We start from the raw sequence: 23,673 nt of genomic DNA on the forward strand, positions 1-23,673 counted from the left end.
CTGTTCGACTTTGTGACCTGTGCATTTCTCAGTTTTTTATTTATAACTTTATTTAATTAGATTTTACAAAGTAAATGTTTCAGTTGTGTGAAATGTTACTGACTTGGGAGCAGTAAGACACTTTTCTTAAGATGGTAAATTTTGAATAAAATAGGAAAAAAGCTCCATAGTTTGGCCCTCTGTAAGGTTTTGTATCGTATTTCTTATGCACAGAAATTCAGATATTAAGCAACTTATTGTTTTACACACTATTCTGAGTTCTTCCTCTTGTTAGAATAAGATCAGAACTATAACCTTGGAGTGGATTAAATATAAGAGACGTTTCTCAATGTTTATGAACACGAAGTGGGTGAAACCTTTTTGTTCATGGATAGTGGTTTTCCTTTCTGTCTTGATGTTTGTCTCAGCTGAGGACTTAAAAGCGCTAAAAGGCCAGTGGTGAGAAAGCACATGGGAGTATCTGACCAAGCTTAATTGGATTTCTGTGTGCGTATCTACTGTGCCCCCTCAATTTATCTTGGGCCAATGGTCCATTTCAGTGGCTGAGTGATGTCACAGACCCAGTATCTCCTGCTGTGCTAGACTTATATTTCACCTTCAAATCCCATAGAAATGCAAGCAGCACTGGCTGTGAATTCATGGAGTTAATAATGGAAATAATGCCAATCCGCTAATCCAGAACCTTTCCTAAAGTAAATCTACAAACTACAGTGAATCTGAAAAAATTCAGCTCTGCTTAACTCACTGACAAATGAGATCAGACCCAACACAGTGATCATCACATATGTTTGTATTTATGGACTTCATTGCTGTGTGGTTATGCAGTGCTGATTTCTAAAAAACAACCTGTAATAATGAAACCGTGTCCAGGCATATTGTTCATTGTATGAACTGTAGGTTTAATGAAAGTTTAGTAAGTGACAGTTATGAAAGACTTCATAAGTCAATATGACATCCAACACCACTACAGCAGTACAGAGTAAACACTAATTCAGAACGTTGACCAGCTCTGCTTTTGATATATCATCACTGATATTAAGCAAGAAAGAAAGATAGAAAGAACAATTTGAATTATTTTGTTGTTTGAAGAGAAAAAAGACAATAGAATTGCAGAATCTGTTATTGATTGAACAGGCTGCATCAGACTAGTTACCAGCATGGAAGATGGTATGTGGACAGTAAAGAGGTCCCAAAGTCTCCCAGCTAAACTTGTGAATTTATAGTTAGGAGATATAAACTCACACATCCATTTTAAATTGCTCATTTACATTTCCCCAGTTTCAAAGACAAATTACATAAAAAGCTAATGTTTATTTTATTTTATTTTATTAAGACATCATTTAATTGGTCTTTTTTTTTTTTTTTTTAAATAAAAAAAAAACTGAGCCTAGTGAACTTGTAGTTTGGGCTTCATTGTATCTGATTTAGGGCATTTCAACAAAAAACAGCTTTATTTGATCTGATTTTCTCTTAAAACATTATATAAATTTACGTATGTGTAGAAACATGTTTTTGATTGATTATTCTTGGTAAAAAATGTATCTCGTTTAATACCAGGTTAACAACATATATAGGTTTATATATGTAGGGAGATGGATTAATGGAATTAATTGTTAGAGTACCATCACTATTTCAGAACAACTGAATTATTAAAATGATATTCTCCAAAGCTAGTTTATCACAAATCAACATCAGGACTTAGAATTTGGAATAAACCATAAGTGAAGTAAATGTAAACATCATGCTATTTTCATGCCTTTCTACAGAATGTTTTTCTCATGTTATCCTGTCAAGGTAACTGGAGAAATGTTCTTTCTCTACCCCCCTCTCTCTATCTCTAAATTTCCTCTCCTAAAGTGCTCCCCTCCCTCATTCCCTTTTTCTTGACATCTCAGAATGAGGCACCTCTGGAAGTGCAGGTTGAAAAGACTGTTATTTTTCAAGGCACTATCTGTCTCACAGGACCATTTAAAGTATCACAGGAAATCAGAAAAATGAGGAAGAGATAAAGGGGGAGTGGTAGGCCGACCTCCAGACGATGTCATCTACCAAGGAATTAATAAGAGGGGAATTCATGATTAGAGAGGGCGTCCGAATAACTGAGGGAGAATAGGTGGATTTTTCATTCATGTTTGGTTTGAGGACTAAAATAGGTGGAAAATATCAGGAATGGCATTCCGCTTTAATTTTCTATTTAGGTTGAAACTAAAATCTACAAATATAATAATAATACAAATAATGTCTTCTGTGAATGAGCAATAGTGGTGAATTGTTGTTAATGTATATTGACTTACTTCACAGATAAGGTCCGCTACTTGGCCCAGGCCCAAGAGGGTGTTATTGCTATTCTATCACTGTTACATTTGAAAAATTATTCAGTCCCCGCCGAAAAATAATATCTGAATAAAGTTTGTATGTTGGTCTTATGCATTCAATCTATTTATAATATGACTGCTTCTTAACTTAGTATATCTCCTCCCGTTTCTTTTGGTATTCAGATGTACAAACACGTGACTGTAGTTCTTTGAAGGTGTCATGGTGGAATGAAGTATAACTAACAGTTAGAGTTGGCACAGGGTTACCAGCAAGTGTTCGCTAACTGTTTAGGTTGTGTCTTGCTTGGTAGTTATTGGACAAAATAAAGTTTCCTGTGTTTTTTGGTCAGGTTTGAGATTCTATTGTGTGAGTATTTACCCAGTTAATGGATATTGTGTTTAGCTCTTCACACATGAAGGAATGGTGCTAAGCCAAAACATTTACTAGTAGAAGCTGAAGGGGGTAACCAGCTACTAGGAGCTGACAGCTTAAAAAATAAACAATTGAACAATTTCGAAAATTACAGAAGGGCATTAAGTAAAGGTTTAAAGGTGAACAAGTCATTTAGACTCTGTGGTACCATTGCATTATCTGTATAATATTTCCCTATGAGACATATGTTGTGGGAGATGACAACAATGACACCTCTATATGCGACACCTTTTTCAAAACTGTCAGTACCTCACTAGGAAATGAATGCTTTTGATTCTGTTTTTTGCATATTTATGTATTCAGATTCATGCTGAAATATGTCAGCAGTTAGCTGGTCTTTACTATTTAGTCATTTTTTTGTGTGTCAAGTCAGATTCAAATCCACAGGTGCTGTGAGTAATTGGGCTTCTGTCAGGCTCAGGCCCCAGTAAATGAGGCTGACTGGTATTTTCATGCCGCTGTAACACTCAAGGTAACAATAACAATGACATGTTAACAGGACTCTTGCTATGTGTGATAGAGTGATTCCTACCTCTTTGAAGCATGGTGAGGGGTTTCGCATCTGCTCCAGCATGGCCCATTTGACGGTGGCCTGCCGGATGTTACCATCGTACTCCCGCGAGCTCTGGGTGCCACTGGGGGTGCCACGGGAGCGTTCATACCCTGGCTCGTTGAAGTAGGGCTCAGCCACCAGGATGAGGGACTGCACCGACACTAGCACCTACAGCAAATCAAATGAAAAGAGGAAATATTTTAATTTGTTGGTACAAATTCCATGGTGAATGCTAATCATAAAATATGTAAACAGTAGCTTGGTTTAGTTTGAAAATAACTAATAATTCTGATGCACTACATTTTTCCAACTAGCTTGATTCTCCTCTGTTGGTTAATTAGCCAGACATTTCCTCAGTCTCCTCAGCTGTGGACACCGAGGAGAGTCTGACAAGGCACGGAATATTTTGGCCCCTGAAAAGATATATCCTTCAATTCATCCTTATTAACATCCCGATTCATGACTTGTCCTGTCTCAAGGAGACTAAGGACATCCTGCTGCGTCAGTATGTCTGTTCCAAGCCACTACATTACCAACAATGACGATCTTGGGCTTGGAGGCTTGCCTGCTGGCCTATGTCGTGCTGGAGGTGGATGAACTTGAAAATACTCCACCAAGCGGTGGTGCGTGCCTCCTTTCCTGGATTTCTGAATTTCAGAGCCGATATTCAACCCAGCTGATGACCGCTTGATTCCAGCCCACTCCCTTGACTCTTATTCACCCAGCCCCTTTTCTCCTTTATTGATCTGCAGCACGCTAACTTGAATGATAATCAATGGAGACATCTCTATGCACTTTCCAACCCTGCAAATGAAGGAATTATAATAAAAAAAAGGAAGAAAGAGAAAGAAGAAGCAATCCATTTCCAAAGGCTCTGGCTTGCTTGTTGATGGATCAATATATATGAAAAGTAAATGCAAGTGTGTGCATCGCAAACAACCATGATGGTGGTGGTGGTTGATAAATAAGTCTTTACAAAAAGTAGAAATAATCCCTTTAGCATAAATAACATTTAAAACAAGAAGGGGGCACCGGGAGCACATACTGTACCTCCAGCAAGGCTAATGCCCTATCTTGCCATGTAAAAAAAAGCAAGAGCACAATCAACATTTATTTTTTCAGAACATCTGGGGGGATAACTGAGTCCATGATTCACACAAATCTTTAGTTTCACTAGCTCAATGGACCCCAGTAGGCATGTCTTTCACTGTCTATCCTAGGAGTTTAAAAATAAGAATAAACTTGTCAGTTGTGTCTGAAGAAAAAAGTATATTGGTATTTTATCAATTTCGATTTCAGCAGTCTACGAACTGAGGATTTAAAGAGTAAAATATGAAAACAGTCTAAAATCCGATGGCATCAGGGTTAACTGGCAATGGAAGCCAACTGATTCCAACTAAGAGATGAGTGATGCGTGTGCGCAGGCATAACCTGGAGCTCCAAATGATATTGGTTTGATTAACATCGACACACTGTCACCAAAGCAAAATAATAACTTGACTTTGAAATGGATCCTTCATGTCAGCTGTCAAAACACCATTAATACACAGCCCCTGGCAATGTAATGATGGCACAGTGATAAACTACAGCCTGTGACACAAAGACTCAGACAACAGCCCTGCTGATCTGTTCAGACAGGTGACTCTGTCATGATGGAAGATCTCCAGCTCACCTGTAAAAAGCTTGAGGTCTGTGGGTTCCATTTCTCCTCTGGTCTCCCGTGCCATGTATTGAGGATACTTAAACACACCTGATTTAGACACAGACACAGACACACACACACACACACACACACACAGACACAGACACAGACACACACACACACACACACACACACAAAGTTAGAAAACGTGTTAGCAAGTATAACCCACACATAGAAGAGTTTCAGCATACTATCCATTGCATTGGTGACAAAACATCTTTGGGAATTTTTGTTTTTGGTGTTGCATACATTTTTTTCCCTCAAAATACATCAAACTCAGTGTTTCCCCATTAATTATCTAGACTGTGGGGCCCCACCATATTACAATATATCCTGCCAAAGTTTCCTAATGACCCAAACCTTTTTTACATTTCTCATAATAACATAACAGATCTCTAACTTGGTGCGTGCAGCACTATTGTGTGACCAAAAGGTACCATCCACACACAGTCAGACCTCATAGTTCCAGCTGCAGTTTTGTTATGCAATGCAATTCTTTTTCTAGCACAAGTGCTTCTCTTTCACTCTTTAGTCTGTTGCGAGAGTGACCTTTGGGCGTGTGCATCTCTGTTACTGCCATAGATTTAATCAATTCTGTGGGAAATGCATAACAATAATAATACTCTAGCATACACACTTAGCTGAAACTGATAAAGTCAAGAGCAACACTTCTGCTATAAATCACCCTCATGAAGGTTATGTTTGGTTTGTAACAGTTTAAAGGTGTGTTTGTAAAAGTGAAACTTGAAAAATCATGTTTTGTCACTATTTATCTTAAATTAACACTCTACAACTTGTGCTCAATACCTATGTTTGCTAACAGACCCGTTTTCAACATAAATCTGTAAAAATGTGTAGATGCTTCATATCAGTTTTTTATTCAAACTGAACCTTCAGCATGGCTCACAGCTTCCAAGACAAAAAGACATCCAGCTGAATATGAACAACCCTCAGCAACAAGCTTCTTATTATGCATCTGTCTTTCTGCTTCCTCCACTTATCCAACCATTCACCCCTCATGAATGGTGGTTAAATGAATGGTGGCTCCCTTCGCCCACCCCCTCCATTGATGTGGGAAGCTCAATGTATTTCTTATAGAAGTTGTCTGCCCATTATGGGAATACATTTGGACTGTCAGTGTGCGCCTAATGAGGTGCAGCAGATTGGGTAAGCCTCATCACCTTGACCCCAGCTCCTAAATGGAAAGAAGTCAAGGCCTCGGGGGAAGAGCAATACATATTCAAACATGTCTGAAGGAAGATCTTCAGATACAGATATATTGGGTTCAGTTGACGGTTTAAATCCATCCTGGGTGATTGAGTGACAACCAGGCAGGTTATTTTTCTGGTCTATTTCACTGTTGGAAGTTTCCATACATGTTGCAAAATTTGTTTTACTGTATTTCTACAGGATTTTGACACACAACAATTATCAGTATATTAAAGTGCAGTACAGATTGTCAGAATGCAGATTCACACATTCAGAATCTTTACACTGTTCATTAATGATGTTATATCGAAATATTTTCAAACATGAAAATACCACTACTCTCAATGTTTGGCATACACAAAACGCTAAATTTATTAAAATTTGACCAATGTTTTAAAAATATATAAAATATTGTAAATTGTACCCTTGCATACAGAGATCAGAGTAAAAGTATATATCAGTATAGGTACTTATAATTTAGTTAAAATGCTGAGAAGTCAGTTGTGAAAGGTCACGGTGTAATTTTTGACACATTTATCTAAAAAGGTAAAAATCCTCCAACGCAGTTACTTGACAGAGTAACATGAGCATTTTTCAACTCACTTTGCCGTCATTGTAGAGGTTTGGGTTAAAGCGCACACTGTGTCCACCAGTAGTCTCCAGGTTGACCAGCGGCGGAGAGTTGGGATAATCTTGGGGAAAATACACATCAAACTCAAAGCAACCGTTGGTGTATGGCGTGTCGGCTGGACCTGTGATGAGAACCTGCAAATTCAAAGAGTAGAGGGCTTTAACACAAAAAGCCTGGGAAGGGGCCGTTATACATCACACTGAAAATAGTAAATAAAGTATATACTCTATTATTGGTAAATATGGATTAAACAAAGGGCAAATTTATTGAGAAATGGTGCTGCCTCTTTCAGGTTCTTCCCCACTCACAAGAATGTAATTAACACACAGACTAAAGTGTGTAATTAGCCAGAGAAGGAGATCAAATAGATCTACAGCACTCAAGGCATTTGTATAAATATCCAATTTATTTACTGACTAAAAGACATTTGCTCATTACTCAAAGACCCACACACAAAGTCTGGTGCAGAAACAATAAAGAAAGCAGCAATGGGACACGGATCAGATTTCCACCTCACTAGCCACTGTCCCTTTATGTTGATGCTGCTCCTTGATTATGACTTACTTGTTGTTAGTTTGCTACTGCCTTTAGTTAGAGCGATCTTTTGCCTAAACCAAGCTAAGCGGATGAGGACTTTAACATTTAGAAAAGGAGATTCTGCCATTAATCAACTTGTCGGGGATACAGCCATTTATTAAATGTCACTGGAGGAATGAGTAAGAGCTGTCAATGACAAGAAGTATGGTAAAAACACCAGACGTAGTAGCACTGTACACAACATCCTTCAGGAAGACACAAAAGTTCACCTTTATTATGTTCTCAAACTGTAGGTTTCATTTAATCACAGGGTACACCCTATAAAAAAACCAGACAGTTCTGTGCCACAGTTTCAGGATATCAGTTGTCTCCTAAAAATGACGGTTACATACAATATACACATTCATCAAAACCAATTATGAAAAGGTCATGCTGTGGTGCCAGGCCTGATTGTCTAGTACTTTACCTTCATGATGTCCAGCCTCTCCTCATCACAGCGGACAAAGACGCTGGATGAGGATGACAGGGGCAGAGAGGTGGACAGGGTGACGGCCTCCTGAGCGAGACGACGGGATCGGGCTGCACTGTTTGTATCACTGGCGTTCTTCACCTGAGACATGTAATGGTAGTTCACTTTGAACATAAGCTTCCCATCCTCTTCCTCGGAAACCATCTCAAAGGTGTCTGGACAGAGAAACGACAAGTGTGAGTGTCACTGTGGGATGCCCCCATGCTCATATATAACTGCAACCAGAAAATCATTGTTTTCTGCCAACGCTCTACATAGCAGCCTAACGTGTAATTTCATTTTGAAAAATCATGGATGTCTAGCTAGCAGGCCAGCAGTTCGGCCCGTATCATCTATTACAAGACCCAAACCAGATGATGCACAGCTGAAGTTATGGCCCAAACATCCGCTGGTGGCCACTAACACCTGCTAACATCTACAGGTACTTGGTAACCTTACTTGTGCAGAAGACCTTCAAATGTACAATGGATATTCAACATCTTGTCCTATTTTTATTTTTTTCTAAAGCTCATGCTCACAACATTGCCAGTTGTACTGTTCGACTGTTCTATGGTTATGTCAGTAAAAATCACAATGATGTTTTATTATGAGTTACAGTCTGTCCTTCAATGTCTTCAGCCTTTCTGTCTGCACAGTGAAACAACACTGTTTACACTCAAGTCACTAGCAATTACTTCAGACATCAAGTTGCTTACAAAATCAATTGCGACACAGCAAAACCAGTGTAATTAATCATGACACGGCTGAATAGAGAGTGATGGACAAGTCAAAAGGGATGAGCAGGATGGAAACATAGTCTGAGTCTGCTTTCCTCTCATAGTTCTGGCATGATGGCATTATGGCATTATGGATCATATCAGACAGGAGAGTGAGACAGAAATATGTAGTGTATGTGTGGGTGTGTGTGTGGAAATACGTTTCAGCAGAAGAATGGGGAATTATGGTTGTTTTTGCTGTTGATTTGCTGACATGTTTGCTTAAAGGAACATGAAAATCATATATGTAGAAATACAAAATGAATGTATTCTACATAATGGTCCATGCACATAAACACACAGACACACCCACAAGCAAATATATAAACTCACCAAATTGCAGCTTCTTCATGGCAGCTACATATTTTTCTTCTTGAGAGCGTATGATGGACAGGGGCTTGGGTCGGCTTGACACCCTTCTTGAAGACTCCACCAGCTTTCGCTCTGTTGAGGAGGAGGGATTTGGGATGAGTAACAAAAACCATGCAGACCAGAGTTAAATCAGAGCAGAGTGGGGGCATTCAGTGAGTGACATTGACACAGAGGCATCAGCTCCAGAATGTCTTCCCCTGTGAAAATCCTGCAGGGCCAGCCTGCCACAGGGCTGTTTATCACAAGTCACCTTAGCAAGCAACCGGTGCTCTGTTCTTCATCAAACAGACACATATATTCAGGCATGCACACAAAGCAGCATTACAAAAAGCCTGTTGGAAACAACTACGACAATCTTAACTAGGCCTTTGAGATTGATACATTGAATACTTTTCGTGACTTGTTTTGTGACTCGCAACCTAACTAAATTCAAGTGGATAAACTGATGTTCTCTGCATAACGCAACACAGCACATTGCATAACTCCAAGCTTCTTTATTGTGCTCTTCTTTGTGGTTTTCTGTGGTAAATACGTGTAACCAGCTAACTGTGTAGGCATGTTGAAACTACAATAACCATCTTGCAGTTGTACCAAGTTTCCATCCAGGTTTCAGGAAATATGGTCACTATTCTCCTTCTGTTCCAGAGCTATGAGGGTGAATAATGGCCAGAAAAGTGCTCCTGGAGATCATTATGACATAATAAGGAAGTCAACGTTTAACCTTTTTGATATAAAATGATACCACTTCCTCAATTTATAGAATTTATATTGGTTCTGAGATGTTTCATACCAACTAGTACTTGAATTACAGACTTATGGCCAAAAACCTGCTTTGTGAACTTTGACATTTGTCCACCAAAATCTGTTGAGTTAAAAAATAAATGTATCCCTAATTTGAACAACTCCATGACGGCTTTTCTGAGATATCTTATTACAAAAGTGGACTGAACCGACATAATGCCTTGTTAAAGATTCATAAAAGGTTCAACCATCATTGACAATAGAAATCAGATTGGATGTAGATTGAAAACAATGGAGGCAAAACAACCATTCACTGAAAGTTCCTTAGGATTCAAGTTGTGATTATCTCTTAAGTTGTTAAGGAGAAAGTTAGAGAGCCATATATTGCATAACAGTTGTATCAAAATATGGATTCAGCAAGGAAGTCTCTGACAGCACCTCTCAACATTGATATAACAGGAAAAACATATTGTAGATTGAAATAAAAGTCTACTACAATTTGCAGTTCTCATCTGTAAAACTACTGTTTCAAAGATCAATAATTTACTTCTATGTATTTACCATAAATGCCTATTCAAACAATAGATCTTTAATTCCACCTTAATAGTGTAAGAAGTAATAATGAATAAATAATAAAAATCCTTACAGATTCAATAGGGCCTCTCACCATTCGGTGCTCGGGCCCTAATAAGAGCACATCTGCTGATATCATCATTGATTTAGCATGTTCTGTTAGGACAAGTATATCGATACTTCATAGGAATACTTTTCCTCAATCAATACTGTCCAGCTCCTATCGGATCATAGCTCCTCTCAGAGATGTTTCTTAAAGCCTCTGTACTAATTAATGATTATACATCTTTCAAGGTCCTAATGTTGCAAGCTCCGCACTGTACAATTCTGTATGATATGTGATTCCCGAGGCCTTCATTATATGGATTTCTCTATGAGAAGTTACATGACATTGATCTTTATCCGTATCCCCTACCCCACATGCACACTTCCACCACATGTAATGGCCAGTTCCCCACCTAAGTGATCACTAAGACGACCCTTTATGTGGACCGACCATAAAAATCCTCCGAAAGGAGCTGGAGGAAATGGGCGGGTGGGGGATAATTAATATTGTGTACTATGTAGGCAAGGTATAAGGGGAGGTGTAATGATTCATCATGTGGAGGACATTGACGTTGCTACTTGCTTAAGGTGACTAATGGCTAGTAAGAAGAATGTCCTTTCTTTCTCTAAATCTCTATGTACAATAACAAGTCGAGACATCTGTACTTTGGCCGTAACAATTTTTCAACGTCTGAATCTTGTGATACAACTTGAAGAGGCCGTCCTTCCTCTTCACAGGGCCAAGGAGAGCCTCAGAAAAGATGCCAAGGAACGTGGAACAGTTTTAGAAATGGGACATCAGCATTGCACAGTCCATCACTGACTTCCAGAGTCACAGAGTCACTTTACAACATGTTTCAGGCAGTACCGAAGGCTGAGTTTGACCTGAAGCTTTCGACTGATAGGTCAAGTTGAACTTTTAAAAACAGGCCAATAGCATTCTTGATTAGATTGTTTGGTCATTCACAGCTGAGGGATTTCATACGTTTTAGTAAGCTAAATTTAGAGACCCATTTCCATGTCCTTGTACCAAGAGGGCAGGACAGACAACAGATGAAGGTGTGAGGGGAAAATGGAGAGAGAAAGAGGGAGAAAGGTGAAATAATTCAGATAAAGCTGAACAATTCTGGCCAACAAAGGCTCTTGGTAAGGGCAGATAATCAAATATGATAAAGTACGCAGGTTATGGATTCACATTTCTCAAACACATTTTCTATGAAACTGGGTTTTGGTGGGACATAAGTTTAAATGTACTGATATAACTGCGTAATGCTGCAAACCAAGACTCTTCAAGCTGGGATTTGAATGAAACAGATATAGAATGTGACATCAGCTGCTAAATTGTTGGCAATAAAACCACAAGTGTATGTTGCATACATACCCTGGTTGGCCTGTCGCAGGCTGGTAGTAGCGATGTAGACTATCTCAGCTGTCCTCTGGATGTCAGGTACCAGCAGAGACAAGCCCTCCGGCTCTGGATCTGAGCTATCGGTCTTCATCACACCTTTACTTTTATCTTTCTTTGACCTAAAATACAAGGAATATTCATCCAGTCAAGTCAACTTGAATTTTAGAAATTTTTTGGTGTAAAAGGTTAAGTTTGTTCTTTTGTCATTATGCTTCCAAAAGATAGTGTAGCATTTTTGGGGATAAATCAAACCAATGAATATGCCAATTCTCCACAAAGGCTTCATTCAGCAGTCTTCTAATTAGCTCAGTCTGACTTTGTTGTGACACAAGATTTATTCAAAAAAATTGTGCAAACTATGACCATTCAAAGTGTGCCATATGAGCTATGGATGGCTTGTATAACTATACATGTGCAAACAAGTGAGACACCTATCACTGAATCAATTTGATAATGAAGAATATTATTAATTAATGGTCTAGTTCTGAAACATCATTTTTTTTGTCTTCTAAGTGGATTTTGTCCAAAGCAATGATTTCTCCGGAGAAACTCTAGGGAGGGTCTGGTTTTTTTCTTTTGCTCTGTCCTGCTGAATGTACTTGTCTATTAAGACCATTACCTGCAATTTAACAATGATTCAATACCACCTAGACCTCAATAGAGGTAACATTTGCATAATTTCATCAGCTTGTCTAAAGGTTTCATAACTGTGAACAAAACCCCCCCCCAATATTTGAACTAAGCAAGCACTTCCCTGCCCTTTTCCATGGATGTTAGATCAAGAATGTTTCTATTATCAAGGTTTCGGAGCCTTGTTATTTATTTTATGATTAAAAATAATGACATTCCAATCAGGGTCAGCCATGTGTTTGTTTCCAATTAGCAACTGTTAGCATGCATAAATGCTCAAGCATGCTTTGAACATGGTAAACATTCTACAGGCTTAAAACCTGAGGTTACAGTCTGTCTGATAAAACATATTGTCAAGACCATATAGATGTGGACAAATTGAGTTTGACTAATTGCTGCACTTATTTTGAGGAGGATGATCTGTTCTTTCATTCTTACTGTTACTCTGTAAGGCTCTGTATTTATTTGACACTTTTACAGTATTATTGGCCACTCAAAGCGCTTTACAGTACAAGTCACATTCACCCACACATTCATACAGCGTCTCTATATGCAACGGTATATCAAACACCAATCATACACTCCTATTTTTTTCCATGTATTAATGAAAAGCGTGCATGTATATCTGGTTATTTTATCAATCAGTAGTTTCTAAAGAAATTTTCCACAGACACTTACTGTTAAACACAATGATACCTTGATAAAATATGTAAATATTAGGGCTGTGAAATGATTAACATTTTTAATCAAATTAATCACAGGTTTCTATGGATTAATGATTAATATCATTTCCGATTTTCTCGGTATATTTTTGTGAGAACAAAAAGATTTATGACAAAAGACGGATATATACATTTAACATGTTTTCTTTTTTTATTCATAAATAAATAAAAACAATGGTGCTGCAACTCAGCAGTTCTTTAGCATTTCTCTTTGCTATTCCATATGGAACATTAATATAATCTTCATCCTAAACAGAATTCGGGCTTCTTAGCCATTGTATGGTTGAATAAAACTTTTTAAATCAAACCGAAATTATTTGGGCTTCTTAGCCATTGTTTTTATAGGATGGTTGATACATTTTTTTGTCAAACAGCCATGAACCACACCATGGCATAATCAAATGCCTCTAAAGGCCCTCTTAAGTAGTCTTTCTTTAGCCAGTTGGTGAGGCAAACTAACTAGTTCACGTTCTCTGACGGTAAGCTGACCGCTTATCCATGTTATTTGTTTGTTTGAATAGCAGCTGCCGTCTGACTGCATTAGAGCGGCGACTAGTGCAGTTTGCGCGGAATTATGTGTAAATTGGAAGGTCCTCCTGCGCATGCGTTAAATAAAAATAAAAAAAATGAATCCTGTAATTTAATCACAACGCATTAACGCGTTATTTTTCACAGCTCATTTTCACAGTAAATATATCATATACTAATCAAATACTTTTTCCTGTGTCTTGATAACTGCTTAATCTATTCTGCCCACTCCTAATTAAGCAACCTAATAAAAGAGAAATTCCTGTTACTATCCCTTTTACGGCACATCATAACCTCATAAATTAAAAGCAGAATATATGTGGTCTACAAATCATTGACAGAAGTACACATTTAGATTACACATTTCTTAATAACCCTGTTAACAGGGATGATCATTGTTCATCTCTTAACAAAGCAGCAAAATAGGTGCAGACATGAAGAGCTAATCATAATGAAGTTTAAATTTTGCTGTGATGTACAATGTTGACTGGACTGTTTAAACCCTCAGTAATCAACTGTTGTCTCACTGATTTATCAGGAACTATTATCTTTACCTCCTGTTGAACCCTAATTGAACCATGCCGCCAAACGATGGCTGCTGCAACAACCGTGAATGATACTGGGGGCGAATTTAAAGATTGGTAAGATTGTGGCTGAATCAAAGTGTTAAATAAAACATTACTCGTCGTGTATGAAGTAAGCTTAAGCAAATAAGATGAGTAAATGAATGCATCACTATTCACCTTGATGTACTCCGTGACATTTGTGGTCCATCTTTAAAATGTAAAAACCTGAGCAAACACATTACATTAAGTTCCATTAAGTTAATTGAATTTGCTCAGTCTTACCTGAGGCGATTGGTATACGTGTCCACGCATGTCTTCATCTTGGCCAGCAGCATCCCAACAGATGTCTGTCCCTCAGAGTGCTCTTCATCTTCCTCGTCATCATCATACCCCGGGTCCCCAGACAGAGGCAGCAGCAAAGGGACCAGGGCTGTGCAGGTCGAAATGGCTCTCAGCAGCTCCAGTAGTGCCTGATATAAAGGGACATGGCGGGCCATATCCAAAACTGCAGAGAGAAAAATAAATAAATGCTTAAGTGTAAGAAGCTAAGAGCATAGAGGAACCATAAGAGAACATGTTTACACCCATGATTACATTTGCACCTGCCTTACATTGTTTTTTTGCGCCTTACGTCAGTAAACACTAGATTTTGAGCTGTTCAAAAGGTGAGGAATTAATACATCTTTCTCTCTCATTCACACACACATAAACCCAAATAGTATATCAAAATCTGTATCGACATTGGACCTACACATCCCCAATTGGTTGAGGCTACAGTTCTGGATTTAATCAGGTTTTAAGTTATTGTGAAAAAGCAACATCATAGCACAATATCAAGGGTGAGCAGCTGTGACACGGGAGACGGGTCATATCATCTCAGTGTCGATCTTTGTTGACCATTTATGAGGATGTAAACTCAAAGCGCAGAAAGGAATACAGAACCAAACATATAAGAAAATCCCATTAAAGCTTTACAGAACGATAACTATTCAAAAAAAAATCTTAATGAGTGAATTATATTTTTTAAATGAACTCTTGTCAGAAATTATCATTAGGTACAGAAATAAGCACTTAGTAGTGAGGGATAGTGAGTAGTGTTTTGGAGATACAATGCTGCTGACATGCTAATGTTTCACAGTAAATCTTTACTTACCAAATGTAGCCATGCCAGTGTTATAAACCTCAGTACTTGGAGAGGTTAAGAAACAAGTGTAACAAAACATGACAAAAAAAATTAAAAAACTAGATGTTATCAAAGACTCAGTGTTATATAATAATACCTTTTTGCCATGGTTTGTCTCAACCGGCACTTGTGCAGAAGCCAATCAGATACATGGGTGTGTTGAGACTCTGAAATAATTATCAAGAGGCTGACAGTGTAAGACACACCATTTTCTGAGAACAGGGTTGTTTAGTGTGAGTGGAAGTTCTTGTGCATCCATCGGCTTGCCCTGAAGTGTCAGCTTCAAAATAAACAGAACAGCTCTTGTTTGTGGCCCCCAGACTATTTTACATTTATATTGAAATTCCCAGCTCCCTACTACTTCTCCCTCCATTTGCACAACACTGACCTTTGGAAGCATTAATTTGCTCTCAGATCCTTTAACCAGTGTTTGTGGATGGCATCTAGCATAGAATCCCCATTCCTTCAAGATACTACACTCATAACTCATCAGAATGCCTCCTCCTACTCTGTGCCAATGTCAGACTTGTTTTTCTTTCGACTGTGGGTACTAAATGCCAAGCAGTCTTGAGTGATAGAGAAAACTATTAAAAGGAGGGAGGAAAACATAACCAACACATGCCTTTTTAAATAATGGGATAATAATAGGGGGAGAAAGAGAAGGACAATACTGAGCATCATTGGCAAACTGCACTTAGGTTTTCATTTTCATGCAGCCTGTAATCGTCCTTTATTCCAATTTATCCGCCAGTAGACAATATCTGCATTAGCATTACATGTGAAGGACATAAGCATTCTATGTTACGAATAGGGCTGCCGCGATTAGTCGACGTCATCGACTACGTCGACACTGAAAATGTGTCGACATCAATATTTTAAACCGACATGTCGGACCCACACAAATTATGAATTTACCTTTTCAATTTCTAAAACGTTTCATTTAAATTCATTATAACAAATGTTCATCTTCAATATCAATACGCAACGCCGGGTTTTTACCGGCGGCCGAAGCACCGTGCCGCTCTGCTCCACGCAGCGCTGTTCACAAGGGTGCGTAGGCGCCCGGCTGTTCACACGGGACGCGCATTTCTCAGCGCCGGTCAGCCATAGATTCTGCTTTCTCCGCTTGTTGTACGTAACCCGTTCGATGTACTGGTTTGGGGGTAAATGATAATGTTCTTCATAAATTAAATATGGGGGGTGGGGTCAGACACGGAAGTGAGGACCCGAATAAAGATGTCAACATTAGTACAAAGTGTGTCACACACATTTTTAAGCGAACTCGACAGACTCGACGCCGAAACCATCAGTGCAGGGCACGAGGCGCATCGCGGCGCATCGCGGCCCATGTGAACCGCAGAAAGGTTTAACAGGGGGGTGGATAGGAGGTGCCTGGCTTTCCTTGGCGCTGTGCGGTGCGGCGCTTCGGAAATCAAATTAAATGAATTGGTCAATTGTTTTTTTTGGAGGAAAATTAATCGTTTAGATTAATAAACGAATCGGTAAAATAGTCGACAGATTAATTGATAGAAAAATAGTCGTTAGTGGCAGCCCTAGTTACAAACTTTGAAGGTTTGTACAAAATATACTAGAACATTTCTACTTTAAATCATGTTAGGTTTCTAACAATGATTTAAGCAATGACACTTTAAATCAAACAGTCATAGAGGGTGTGTGACTTTGGTGTTTCCATGAAAGTGAGCTTGATATATTTGCTTTTTAAGTGACACTTTTTGGATTGATAGGAATTAAGATTTGGCTATCTATTATCATAAAAAATTTACCTTATAATACAAATGCAGTTGTTGTGAAAAGCATTTAACTTTCACAACTAAAAATTATTCTACGCACCGACTTTCCCTGTCCCATAAATATACTCCAACTTCCATGAAATCCAAGAAACTCCACCCCCTAATTGGAGGACAGAACAGTGATGCAGAGCCAGCAGTATAGAGAAAAATCTGAAGGAAGAGCAGCATCCCAAAGAGGCAAGAAATGCATCACAGTTATGACAATCTTGGTAGTGCTGACCTTCAGTCATTGCAGTGCTACGAACAGCAAAGACTCCTCTCGTTGTGATTTAGGGCATTCTGGAGGGCGTACAGAGATTGGTGCTGCGTATAACCATGTTGGAAGCTTGGGCTGATTAATAGTTAACAAAGGCCTGTAGACCTGAATGTGAGTGCCTACGATGAGTTAGCGTGGCATGTGTAAGGGCAGCTTGAAATAGAGGTGCTACTGTTGGACTCTAATGTCTCCCAGTTCGCCCATGTAGCCTGACCTAGTTTCAAAGCAATTGCCTCACTGAAATAATGTACCAGGAAGTTGCATCTAAAATCACATTGTGAATCATCCAGCAACACACACAAAATCACTTACATCAAGGTCAAAGTTGAAGATCAAGCTTTAGATTCTAGAGATGCAAACAAAACTTACTGTAAACTTCCACTACAACTAAGTTCACAGATGGAGCTGAGTAGCAGGTTCAAAATCAGTTATCAGAGGTGCTTGCTAGGCTGTTGGAGCGATCTAAGGAATCTAACGAACTATGGCTCAGCTGTACCAATATTGCACAATACAGAACCAACATGTATCTATCTTTGGTACCAAAAAATGTACACCCAGTGGACAAAACTTAGGAGGTACTGACATAGCAATTAAAAAGTTAAAAGGTATTCTTCATTCTTTGTACCAAGTCAAAAACAAACAAATTATATGAAAAAATTAAGGTTAATCTCAGTAAACTCATTTCTAGGAGATTCCACTTCCTGTCTAGTCAGCTGTTGGTGCTGATGAGAGTCATGGGAAGAACCATCTGTTTATCAAGTTAATAACTAGGGATGCACCGATATGGACATTTTTGGCCGATACCGATACCGATATTTAAAATAACAATCTGGCCGATAGCCGATAGCAATATTTGTTTATTTTCTTTTTGTTGTTATTCATTCACCCTTTTGTGCCAGAAAAATAATTAAATCATTATTTAGAAAGCACTATTAAAAAAAATGTCAGCTCTTCATCACTCTTATCTTTTAATGAGCACAAATTGAATCAGATTTATGAAACAATCTTTGATTTAACTAAACTTTATTTAACAGAGACATATTATGCCCATTTTACCGCAAGTTGAAATGGTTCCTTGGGATCTTAATGAAATGTCTGTAACATATTTTGGTCAAAATACCACAAGGATTATTTAAAACAGTACCTTTTTACCCTGTCTAAAACAGCCCTGTTAAAGTATCATTATAGAGAACGCTCTTCTCATTGATTTACGGTAGCAGTATTGCCCGTTTATTAAATGTGTTACGGCTTCTGTGTGTATGACATATGTTGTCAATTCCCTTGTTACCTGTGCATGAGACGGATGAATAGAGCCGGTGCACATGAGAATAAAGTACTTAAACAGACGCTACGCTCATACTTTTTACGCCAAGTTACACTGCGTGAGTCAAGATAACTTAACAAGCCCTCCTCAGTTTTACCTGTTTTGAGTGTCGTGCAGAAATCACATCGCGTCAACACCCACCGTGGGCCTTCGCGATGCTTGTTTTAATTGAACAGTCGGATTCCCCTGGTTCCGCACCAGTTCTCAGTCAGCTGCTAGGCGCCAGCCGAGGCGCACCGCAGGGTGCCCCCCCCCCCCGCGCGAACGGAGGGTTCCCCCAGCGGTCGCCGTAGCTAAGGTGATCCGTGAGAAGGGCCCGACACGCGTCCAGAGTGGCCGCCGCTGACCGCGTACCCGGTCCCCTCCAACGGCCCGCCTTCCGCGCCGGCGATGGACACCGCCCCGCGGTACAAGAGAAAGAAAGCCCCCGCACCAGTGACGCCGTGAGGTGCCACCGGATGAGGACCTCCCGGTGCCGCACACTGAGCCTCCGGTGGTGCGGAGAGGAGGGCGACGGACGGACTGCTCCCCCAGCTGCGGCACGTGCCCAGCGGTTTTACCACAAATATGAACATCGGCCAATGATATCGGTGAAAGTCAAGTTTATTACCGATAAGCCGATATCAGTAAACGAGGCGAATATCGGCCGCTACCGATGTTCGGCCGATAAATCGGTGCATCCCTATTACAGTTTTTCTCCATTGCTTTGGGTCATTTCACGAAACAGAAATGACATTCTCAAAACAACACGTGCAAACCTCCAAACCACTGGGCACTGGTTCACAACAGATTGGAATATCTCATTCCGTTAATCAAATTGCAATTGTATTAGCACATCCTTGCAATGACAAGTACAATTTCCAACAGCTTGCACAAATTTCAAATGATTTAGAACACCTTTGCAAACGGTTAGGTACAATTGCCTTCAGTTAGCCCAATTACCAATTGAATATATATTGCTGGTCAAAACTGACTGTCGCTTCTCAGTCAAGTGGTTGTTCTCTGCAGAACATGTTGGCATAATTTCATTGTTTACATCATCACCTGCACAATAGTTCACTCTACTGTCAAAATCGTACAGGCACATAATACCATGAAAAACATCATGGTATATACTGTAATAAGGATATCTTGGATCATTGGCTTAATTTTCAGGTGCAACTACAACTTTAGTAATCAAGGTTGAGTTTCACACATCTGATCACCAGTCACACAGTAAGTTTACAGTTTGTCTCAATTGCTTTGGCTCATTTCACGAAACAGAAATGACATTCTCAGAGCTCTAAGTGCAATTGGCAAAATAGCCCATATGGTTCAGCACAACTACATAGATCACCTTCAAAAGGTCATATCTCACTATGCCAAATTTTAGTTTTGATGTGCTTATTGTTTGACAGTATATTGTGCTGTACACATTTTCTGTTACTGTAAGCACGATGTATGGCAATTACTGTAACAATTTCCATGGCAGTATGAGTTCAATAAACATATTTTATGTGAAACCTTGAATTAATCTTTTTTCTGTTTGATACACATAATATTCTGGAAGGAAAACATCTACTGTAACCATTCAGTGACCATTCAAGGACTGAGCCAAGATTGAAATGTGCACATGAAGGATATTTCTATGGTCCACTGCCATACTGACAAAACATCTAAACATTTTGACCTGTAGTGTTTAAACAATGCCAAAGGGACTTTTCATTTTGGGGGCACTGACTATTTGTATGAGAAAAGGATTTAGTTTTGACTGATGAGTTTGCTGTTTTGGGTGAGATATGACCTTTTGAAGGTGATCTATGTAGTTGTGCTGAACCATATGGGCTATTTTGCGAATTGCACTTAGAGCTCTGAGAATGTCATTTCTGTTTCGTGAAATGATCCAAAGCAATGGAGAAAAACTGTAATAACCATCTTTTGGAAAACAAAAGCAATACATTAGACACAAACAGAAATAATATGGTTTAAAAAAAATAAGAATCAAACAATGAAGAGGCACCACTAGACAAACAGAAATTGAACTTTCTTTTGTTTCTTCAGGGCTAACTTGTCTCAATTCAAATGTTATAAATGGTTTAGAGATTGAACAGCGCATTTGAATGGTAGATCGTAGCTTTATTGCTCCTATTGTGCACCAACACACATTCAGGGAGAGAAATGATTCGTAGAACAGGCCAGTAGGCCTGTCCTTTCCTCTATGACTATGAGTGACTAAGTCAGGCTCTTCAGTTGTCAAACAGCAGGCACAGGCTGTGTTAAATACCATAGTCCGAAATGAGTCTGGAAAAGTAAAGATTAGAATATCAGGTAGGGCTGCACAATTAATCGAATTTTAACCGCGATCACGATTTTGGCTGCCACAATTAAATGAGCATGATCGTCGGCGATATTGACGTTTAAAATACGTGCTCTGCTACATATCAAATCAAGCGCTTCCTCAACTAACAGTCAACCAACCACCAGGGGGAGACCGAGAGGGGAGGTGGCATGTGCGCACCCTGCAGCGGCAGCCTCAAAAAAAGTTCCGTCTGCAGTCGACTCCGGTAAAGTAGAAGAGGAGAGCGAACAGAGAGCAGACGGCCACCGGTGTCGTGTGAAAGGTAATGTCAGGAGCAGAAGACGAGGAGCTGGTCATAGAAAAGGATCATCATCCGTTGTCTGGAAGTTTTTGGGATTTAGGGCAAGTGATGTTAACCAGAAACAAATCATATGCACCGAGTGCGTTAGAGTTGTGTCTGCGCCGCATAGCAATACAACTAACTTGTTCAACCACCTGAAAAAACACCACAAACCACAGTACGACGATTGCATTAAGGCCAAAGCTAACGTTACCTCACAGAATCTCCGTCCATGTCCAACGTCAACACAAAAAAACATAACAGCGACCCTGCATAGCACGACAGCGTATCCACCCATTTCATTTGGCCAAAAACATGTGTCCAATAAATAATTTGCCAAGTAACAATAACTGAAGCTTTCTTTTAAAATGAAGCCGAGGTGAGATTATGATGCTTCAGTTAAAGGGTGATGAATTATACTATAACAGTTAAAGTATAATTTATCAATAACACCTTGTTATTGCCTTGTCTGCTTAGGCCTGAATTGTTTTCATTTGGTTGCATTCTGTGATGGCATATTTATTTTTAGTTAGCCCTTTATTTGGGGGGAATTTATTATTTATATTTTGCTTCAGATGAATAACATCGGTATAAGTTTTATTTTTATGCAAAGACGTGTACATTAGCTGGAATGTAGCACAACAATGGAAGTGGAAGCAATGTTCTTGTTCATTTAAACGTAAAAGTGCAATAAAAAGATGTTGTCCCTAAAATTTATGAATAATCGTGATAGATAATCGTGATCTCAATATTGATCAAAAACAATCATGATTATGATTTTGGCCATAATCGTGCAGCCCTAATATCAGGCCAGGCATTCCCTCGATGATTGCAGTCTTGAGCGAGTGAAAATGTCGGTGAACATATTTGTTCAGCTTCAACTAAAGAATTAGCCAATCATCCCTCTGAAACTCTGACATGATGAAATTAAAGTTTAACTTCTTGTTTGTTATAAAGTTCACGCACTGTCCATAGCAGTAAGGCCACTCTTAATGCATCTCATTTGGGAAAGTTAATAGAACCTGACCAGAACTACCGCCTTAGCAAACAGGACAAATATTGAATATTTGATCTGTAAAAAGCTATCCAAAAGTTAAACAAGCTGAGCCATGTACTCAGGCAGTTGGAATTCTTTACAAGTTCTGACACTTTGCCTTAATTTCAAAGCAGCTGTTCTTTTCATGAATAAAAGGACATTTCTTAGCGACAACTGACATCAAACCATCTGAGAAGTATCTGAAATATAATAGATCAAAGTAAGGCTGTTTACCTTTTCCTACAAATACAACTGCAGTACTCCGATGTCGCCATGACAATCTATTGGTTAGGTTGTAGTATTGTGGTTTCGACTAAGATTACTTTAATACACAAATACATCATGCACACGTGATAAGCAGCATCTGTAAAAAAGTAGGGAGCACAATTAAATATCAACACTACAGGTTTTTAATCTTGTCAATGTCATTTCTGTGTGAAAGAAGAGAAGAATATAATTTTTTTCACTATTTTAGACATCCTTTCTCAACTCTACCTTAATTAAAAACATCTAATGTTGGATATGGCTTGGTCAAAACCGGGAAATAACAGTTATAATCAACCAGAGACAATTCTGCACTGTTCTCAAATGCCAAACTGAGAAATTCGAATTAACCCCCAACCCTTATTGTCCACTTGTGTCTCCTGCCTTACTTTTCATCTAGTTAAACACCTACTCTGCCCTCCAGTTCCCTGTGAAGATGAGACGATTCCTGCAATTACAGCTGACAGACTGACGTTTGGTATTTTACTGGGGGTATAGAATTAGGGAGGGGGCATACACAAAGGAACAAAGATGGTTTTGAAAGGGAAACTTATTTAGAAATGGACACCTCTTTGCTCTTAAATTATTAACACAGTGCCACAATTGGTCTAAGAAGTGGTGAAAATTGCGATGTGAAAACATGCAGTATTCATATCCATATTTGAGGGGAAAAAACTGCTAGTTCTAGATTTCTGAATGCAGTTATGGGGGGCACAATCCCTGCTGCCGAAATGCTAATGTTTCAATAACCCCAAATACCTCGGAAATTCCTTCAACTTAATGGATAGAAACACCCCTGGTCCGATAAAGCTTTTCTGCCTCCAAGTGAAATGACACTAATCATTTCAAAGCAGCTCATAATTGAGCTCTAGGGACAATGGCCTGTTTATAATGAGGGTAGCTGTACATTGAAGCTCGCAGAATGAACACTT

The 23,673-nt window shown here is 39.1% G+C and overlaps 1 protein-coding gene across 1 annotated transcript in view; it reads right to left on the reverse strand.

Moving 5' to 3' along the window:
* Window positions 1-23,673, reverse strand: part of birc6 (baculoviral IAP repeat containing 6) — a 114,005-nt gene that overhangs the window by 13,242 nt on the left and 77,090 nt on the right. The window contains 7 exon segments of the mRNA XM_053436916.1: window positions 3,281-3,469; window positions 4,974-5,051; window positions 6,816-6,977; window positions 7,847-8,064; window positions 8,998-9,108; window positions 11,777-11,922; window positions 14,532-14,754. Coding sequence (XP_053292891.1) covers window positions 3,281-3,469; window positions 4,974-5,051; window positions 6,816-6,977; window positions 7,847-8,064; window positions 8,998-9,108; window positions 11,777-11,922; window positions 14,532-14,754 — 1,127 coding nt within the window.

This window comes from Pleuronectes platessa, chromosome 12 (assembly GCF_947347685.1).
Source record: "Pleuronectes platessa chromosome 12, fPlePla1.1, whole genome shotgun sequence".
In the NCBI taxonomy this organism is placed as follows: Eukaryota; Metazoa; Chordata; class Actinopteri; order Pleuronectiformes; family Pleuronectidae; genus Pleuronectes; species Pleuronectes platessa.